The sequence below is a fragment of the Hylobates moloch genome, unplaced genomic scaffold (assembly GCF_009828535.3).
Source record: "Hylobates moloch isolate HMO894 unplaced genomic scaffold, HMol_V3 SCAFFOLD_4, whole genome shotgun sequence".
In the NCBI taxonomy this organism is placed as follows: Eukaryota; Metazoa; Chordata; class Mammalia; order Primates; family Hylobatidae; genus Hylobates; species Hylobates moloch.
The window spans coordinates 33,428,773-33,436,507 of NW_026652279.1; the positions used below are offsets into that span (position 1 = coordinate 33,428,773).

A 7,735-nucleotide genomic window follows, 5' to 3' on the forward strand; every position below is an offset into this window, starting at 1 on the left:
CAAAGTGCTGGGATTATAAGCGTGAGCCACCGCGCCCGGCCTCTTTATTCTTTTCTTTTTCTTTTTTTTTTTTCCTGAGTCGGAGTCTTGCTCTGTTGCCCAGGCTGGAGTGCAGTGGTGTGCACTCGGCTTGCTGCAACCTCTGCTTCCTGGGTTCAAGCAATTCTCCTGCCTCAGCCTCTCAACTAGCTGGGACTACAGGTACGTGCCACCACGCCTGGCTAATTTTTTATATTTTTAGTAGAGACGGGGTTTCACCATGTTAGCCAGGATGGTCTCAATCTCTTGACCTCGTGATCCACCCACCTCGGCCTCCCAAAGTGCTGGGATTACAGGCATGAGACACTATGCCTGGCCAGATTTTTATCAATCAAATGCAGATAGGAAATGCAATACTCAATACAGTGTTTGAGGGATCTGAAACCAAATATGTGGAGGGCTGACTTTTTGTATACTTGGGTTCCACAGGGCTGACTACAGGACTTGAGTATGTGCAGATAGTCGGAGATGTGGGGCGGGGGGGGGCTCGAGGAATAACTGTTTGTGTGTGTGTGTGTGTGTGTGTAATTATTTCTGCTGAATCATTGGAGGTTAAGTTGTAGACACTGTGCCCCTTTAGCCTTGAATAGTTGAGCATGTGTGTAGCCTGAGAGCAAGGGTATTCTCTTACATAATCACAATACAATGATCAAATTCAGGAAATGTAATGTTGCTAAAAATCTGGTACAACAGCACGTTCAGAACTTTGTGGTGAGTGACTCCACTGTTCTGCCTTCTGTGCCTTCTTCCTCAAAGAACGGGTAATGTAATTGTCCGTTAGTTAATTAATACTATTAACTGGCCAGTTAATTAGTACTGTTGACCAACATCCAGTCCGTAATTTTGCTGACTGTCCCCTGATCAATCACAGCTCACTGCAGCCTCGAATTCCTGGGCTCAAGCCATCCTCCCACCTCATCCTCCAAAGTAGTTTGGGACTACAGGAGCATACCATCATGCCCAGCTAATTAAAAAAATGTTGTTTTTTTTTTTTTTTGAGGCAGAGTCTCACTCTTATCCAGGCTGGAGTGCAGTGGCACGATCAGGGCTCACTGCAGCCTCGACCTCCTGGGCTAAAGAGATCCTACCATCTCAGCTCCCTGAGAAGCTGAGACTACAAGCATGCGCCATTATGCCCGGCTAATTCTTTGTATTTTTATTAGAGATGGGGTTTTGCCATGTTGACTAGGCTGGTCTTAAACTCCTGGACTCAAGCAATCTGCCTGCCTCGGCCTCCCAAAATGTTGGGATTACAGGTGTGAGCCACTGCACCTGGCCAAAATATTTTTTTGTAGAGATGGAGTCTCATTATGTTACCCAGGCTGGTCTTGAATGCCTGACCTCAAGTGATCCTCCTGCCTCAGCTGCCCAAAGTGTGGGGATTATAGGTGTGACCCACCATTCCTGGTCCTTTCTTTGTGTTTAATAACCTTGATATTTGTAGTGTAGAGACCAGTTTTATGGAATATCCCTTAATTTTGGTTTATCTAATGTTTCCTGCTGATTAAATGGGCAAGACTGCTGTAATGTATATGCAGGGCACACTGACATTATCATCCTTGTTCACATCTATCTGTCTGCCTTATTGGACTGTGAGGTGAAATGTCTGCTTCATCTTTTTTTTTTTTTTGAGATGGAGTTTTGCTCTGCAGTGGTGCGATCTCGGCTCACTGCAACCTCCACCTCCTGGGTTCAGGTGATTCTCCTGCCTCAGCCTCCTGAGTAGCTGAGATTACAGGTGCCCGCCACCATGCCCGGGTAATTTTTTTTTGTATTTTTAGTAGAGATGGGGTGTCACCATATTGGTCAGGCTGGTCTTGAACTCCTGACCTCGTGATCTGCCCGCCTTGGCCTCCCAAAGTGCTGGGATTACAGGCATGAGCCACCAGGCCCGGCTGGTCTGCTCATCTTTATGGCCCTAGGTTTGCCCGTTGCTGAACCTGGTCCAGATTAGGTGTCAGTAGGGGTTTGACTCTGACTTTCCAAGAAGGTGGCATTTCTTTTTTGGATGGCTGGTGGTGGCAGATGTTCTTTGGGAGATAAGGTCAGAGTGGACCCAAGCCTGGATGTTGTCACACATGGTGCCTCTCCTTCAGGATCCAGCCGCAGAAGCCAGGATGAAGGTAGCCTGCATCACAGAGCAGGTCTTGACCCTGGTCAACAAGAGAATAGGTCTTTACCGTCACTTTGACGAGACCGTCAATAGGTACAAGCAATCCCGGGACATCTCCACCCTCAACAGTGGCAAGAAGAGCCTGGAGACTGAACACAAGGCCTTGACCAGTGAGATTGCACTGCTGCAGTCCAGGCTGAAGACAGAGGGCTCTGATTTGTGCGACAGAGTAAGTGTCGGGCATCACAGAGTTGCTTGGCTTGGGGCCCTCCATGCCTCACTGCTCTGTCTAGGGCAGACACTGGGCAGCTCTCTTGCTTACCTGCATGCTTGTGGGATGAGACTGCATCTGGCCATAGCTTTTCATGTGGTGCCAGTCCTTGTAGAGGAACAAGGGATTTTTGGGGTCCTGGTGTGAGCTCTGCCAGCCTCCTCAGCACTGTGTGCCCTTGTGGCCAGTATTGAGAGTAGCTGCATCCTCTCCTGGAGGCCAGACCGTTCTAGGTCCTAGGCTGCTTATGTTGTGGTACAATGAACCTAGACTTCAGAATCAATAGGTTTGAATCCAGGCTCTGATTCAGAGTTTGTAAACCTGGCCAAGTCACCTAACTTCTGTGCTTCAGTTTCCTCATTTATAAAATGGGAATGCTGTTAGCCCCTCATAGGGGTTGTGAGTGTCAAATGAGTTAATGCATGCAAAATACTCAGAACCCTGCCTGATACAAGCTATGTAAAGGAGTTATCTGTAAATGAGGACAGTAACCTTTTCGCAGAGGTGCCCCTCAGAGTCACTGACTCCCCTGTCCACTCCCTGGTATTCCCTCTCCTCACCCTGTGTGAATTTCCTCTTAGCACCTACCACTTTTTTTGTTGTTTGTTTTTGAGACAGGGTTTCACTCTGTCGCCCATGCTGGAGTGTAGTGGCGCAATCTCCGCTCACTGCAAGCCCCACCTCCAGGCTCAAGCGATCCTTCCACCTCAAGTAGCTGGGATCACAGGTGCACACCGCCATGCCTGGCTAATTTTTTCTAGTGATGGGGTTCCGCCATGTTGCCCAAGCTGGTCTTGAACTCCTGAGCCCAACTGTTCTGCCTGCCTTGGCCTCCAAAGTGCTGGAATTACAGATGTGAGCCACTGTGCCTGGCCCACGCCTACCACTTTCTGAAACAATTTATTCTTCTACTTAAGTGTTAATTATATGTCAGCATCTGAGAGCAAGATCCCTTATCTGTCCTTAGTGCTGTTTTCTGGAACCTAGAATTGTGCCTCACGCCATGGCTTACTAAACATTTGTTGAATGTTGAATGAATGTGACTATACCAGTCCTCAATGTGACATACAGTAGGTGACAATGGCTGTCACCTCCCCTTCCCTTGCCATTGATCTTTTGCCTAATTGAATCCCTGGAACTAATTTGGCAAGCTGCAGGGAGAGAAGTGATGTTCATAGAGGAGCTGCTCTATGCCAGGGGGCATGACAGGTGCTGCCAAGTAGTTTCATACTCAGTCCTCAGAGTCCTAGAATGGAGATGAGGCCCAGGGATGGTGCAGGGCTTGTTCACAAGGGTGTAAGAACAGGGCTTGTGGGTGGTGAAGTTGGCATTTGAAGCCAGGCCTATCTTCCTCCATAGCCAGCCCTGCTGCCCTGGGACACTGTGCTATTGGCTGCATTTGTGGCTGATCCTTGTGGAGCTCTGGGGTCTGTAGGCCTGGGAGATGGTGGGGCCTGCTGAGTGGGGTGGGAGGACCGCTCACAAGTCCTGCCCTGCTTTTGCCTTGGCCAGGTGAGCGAAATGCAGAAGCTGGATGCACAGGTCAAGGAACTGGTGCTGAAGTCGGCGGTGGAGGCTGAGCGCCTGGTGGCTGGCAAGCTCAAGAAAGACACGTACATCGAGAATGAGAAGCTCATCTCAGGAAAGCGCCAGGAGCTGGTCACCAAGATCGACCACATCCTGGATGCCCTGTAGCCCCTGCCCGCATCCTCCAGGGGGCCCAGGGTGCCTGCACTTTGCGGTGGCAGGCAGAGTGGGTGGTAGTGGGAGGTTGTGCATGGAGGCCAGTGAAAGCTGACATCTGTAAAAGGCCTTCAAGGAAGAGAAACCAGGCCCTGCCTCAGGCAGTGTAAGCTTGCCGTTTGTCCTTAAATCTTTCCTTTTTTAAAAAAAAAAAAAAACTTAAAAAAAACTCCCATTAAAAACAAAACATCTTTGTGTTTTGAACAAAGGAATTTTCAATATTTGACTGGTATTCTGTTCTGAAGTCTAGGATATTTTTTCAGTCTATAAAGCCCCCCGTTTCATGGCCTTCTAATTCCTGATGTTTGGGTATTGTGTGAGTGCATGTATGTTTTTTTTTTTTTTTTTTTAAAGCGTGTGTGAACAAATGGAAATAAAGCAGGGACTGTGAACATTTGTTTTTGGTCTGTTGAAAACCTCTCATAATTTCATTCTTAATTTTGGGAATAGTGATTTTATCAAGTGCTTTTTGTTCATTAAATAATGGATTTGCTTCTCAGCAGGTTTGCAAGGCAAGCATTTACATTTTACATATTAGAACACTGAGGTATTCTAGTACCAGAGTGTTGAAAGAGGTGAAGTGGCTTAGGTCACAGAATGGAGTAGTGGAGTGAGGCCTCCATTTTTGCATCCTTCCTGTGAGTCATGTTTTACTCAGCATCAAGGAAACAGTAATGAGCAAAGCAGAGATAGTTCCTCTCAAGAGACAAGAGATTGAAAGGTCATGTGGGGAATTGACAGTGCCAGTGAGTGCCAGGCTTTCTGCCCCTCTTTCCTCTCTGCAGGAGTTCACTCCCTGTCTGCACCTAATGAATTCCTGCTCAGCCTCAGGCAACACCTTAAGGTTACTGTGTCAAGAAGCCATCCATGGCCTGCCACACTCAGTCAAGTCCTGTGGTACCCTCTTGTTTTCCTTTGTACCTCTTCTCTACCTCATATACCACAGTTGGAATGTGTGTGATTACTGAACTAGCTTCAATAGGGCAAGGGTTTTATCTGATATGCTCATCTTTATGTTAACAGGTAGGTGTTCAGACCAATCTGACACGTAGTTGGGTTATTGAATGTTTGCATGAGTGGCTTACAAACAGCTTAAATATTGGCAGGTGGGTTGAGGGATTACTGGGGAAGTCTGTAGAAGACCAGTTGTGAGGAACTGATGCTGAATTCTGTTTCAGGCATGGCAAAATGGAGGTGCTCGGGACATCCAAGTGGGAATGTCCCTGGGCAGGTGGATATTCAGGCCTGGAATTCCAAGGTCTGGTGTGGAGGTGGTAAATGTGGGGCTGCTGGGCCTAGACATGGTTATGGAAAAGGTGAGAAGGAGACAGGGGACAGTGCGCTAGAAGGGCGTAGAATAAGAAAAGATCCAGAGCTGAATATTAAGACGACAAAGTAATAGTAGCCACCTGTGTTGACAAAGACCAGGACTCTCCTCACCTGGGACAAGAAAGACCAGGACTGTGGTGTCATGAAGCAAAGTGGGAAAATGTTTCCAGGAGTGAACCATCTGAGGCTGAAGAGACCAAGCAGTGCCTTTTGGCTGTAGGAGTGGATCACTGAAGCCTTTTACCCATTGGTGACTTGAGAACTGTGTTGGTGTGGGGATGGGATTTGGACGGAAGTGAGGCTTTCTTTGAGTCCTGACAATGCATTTCGCAAACAGGCTGGGAAAGGGATGAGTGAGGGCCTTCAGGAGGATGTGCAGCTTGAATGTTCTACTCTAAGGTGGGAGACACCAAGTGTGTTGAATGCCATTGGGAAAGATCCAGTTGAAAATGAGAAGTTGAACATAGGGATTAAGAGATTGTGCAGGAGGAAAATAGGGGATCCAAGGACAGTGGAAGGATGGGAGGAGCAAGAAGGAAGACCCTCCAGAGTGGGATTCTGCAGTCAGATCCCTGGATGGAAATCCCAGGCCTGCCGCTCTCGGTGACCTTAGGCAAGTCTTTCCGTGCAAAATGGAGTAGGGCTGTTACCTGCTTCCTAGGATGGCTGTGTGGGTCACATGCGGTCATAATGCAAGGTGGCCTATAGCAAATGCTTGTTAAACAGCGACGGTCTCGCCGAGCTCTGGCCTGAGCCGGGGACGGAGGTTGGTCCTGTCCTGGGGGTTGGAAGGCGTGGAGGCCACGTTTAATCTGTGTTCACAGTGGTGTGCCCGTGGACCTGGCCTCACGCACGCCCGGCCTTGGGAGCCCCTGCGGGAGGGTGCATACCCTGACCTGCCAGAGAGGCGTCCGCCGCAGCCCCTGCTTCCCTAGGGAACCCCCGGGCGGCTGTGCCTCACGGAGGGGCCCTGCTTTACCGCGGCTGCATACCACCTCGGGCCATTTGGCCAGCTGCTTCTCCAGCTCTCTTCATCCTCTTACTCTCCCTGAAACTTTTTCTCCGTTTTTTGGAGCAGTCAGAAAGCTTGGCCGAAACCAAGAGAACTCGCTGGGCCCGCGTGCAGGTTGGTGGGCGCCCTCTGCTGGGCCGGCGGGCCTCGCAGGCCTGAGGAGCGAGCTGCGCCTGCGCCCTGGTGTCCCTTCGTAACACTGCGACACGTCACTAGGGGGCACCCGGGAGTATGGGCGAACACGCAGGCGCAGACGGCGGGCTCGGGCTAGAAAAGTCGCGCATGCGTGGGGCTGCTCCTAATTTAAAGGGAGCGCGGCTCCGACATAACCAAAGCCAATTCTCCGGCTGTGGCGCCACCTACGGGTGTGGGCTCGTAAACGGCCGCCTCTGGCCGGACTAGGACTGGGTCTGGGGTCGGCGGCCTCAGGACCACTGGGCTGCTGAGGGGCTTAGCCATGGGGACCTGGGCTCTCAGCTGCCCTGGAAGGCCGCAGGGCTAGCTGGGCTGGCCAAGGCCGGTGGCTCCCCCAGCATCCTGTGCTGGGTGCATCCCTGGGCCCAGTGGGGCATCCAGCGCTGCCCTCCCCACCTACGGCCTTCCAACATCAGTTGGTTGCTGGGGCACGTTGCCCTAGGCCACGTGCAGCCCTGCGCTTCCCTGATCCTCGGTTTCCCTAGTAGTAAACAGGGCCTCAGTTTCCCTCTTGTAAATCTCAGGGAGGAGGTGAAGTGGGGCCATCCGGTGTAAAGCTCGGTTCAGGCTGGGCATCCCTTGGCTCAAGGTGACATGCCCCAGACACCTGATATCTCTCACTTAGTCTCAGACCCAGCGTACCTTCTCTGTGGCCCTCATGTGGCCGTATAGGAGTGGCCCACCCACTCCCACTCCCATTCAGATCCCCAGGCCACAGTGCCTTTTGTCCAGCCTTGGCCAAGATGGCTGACCCTAGTGGCCTGGCCCTGGCAGCCTCCATGGCTGCAGCTTTGGGATGTTCCTGTAGTCATAGATGGCCTCATGGCAGGCCCCCAGCCTTGAACCTGGACCCTGGCTCAGGGAGGGGAAAACACGGCTGAAGAAGGGCTGGGTGTCACTTTCTCTCTTCCATTTGTCTTGAAGGCTGTCATGGGAGAAAACCCCAAAGGACCCAGTGCGCCCTCACAGTTTCACCACAAGTATCCTGACCGGGCGTCTGGTGCCGAGCTGATAGTGCAGGCCCCGGCCGCAG

At 50.9% G+C, this 7,735-nt stretch overlaps 1 protein-coding gene across 1 annotated transcript in view; it reads left to right on the forward strand.

Annotated features, from left to right (window-relative positions):
- The window catches only part of RPN1 (ribophorin I), a 31,323-nt gene extending 26,761 nt beyond the window's left edge, over nt 1-4,562 (forward strand). The window contains exons 9-10 of the mRNA XM_032149866.2: nt 2,136-2,381; nt 3,936-4,562. Coding sequence (XP_032005757.1) covers nt 2,136-2,381; nt 3,936-4,118 — 429 coding nt within the window. The 3' untranslated portion in view covers nt 4,119-4,562. The remainder of the gene's footprint in view (nt 1-2,135; nt 2,382-3,935) is intronic.
- Nucleotides 4,563-7,735: the final 3,173 nt, after the last annotated feature.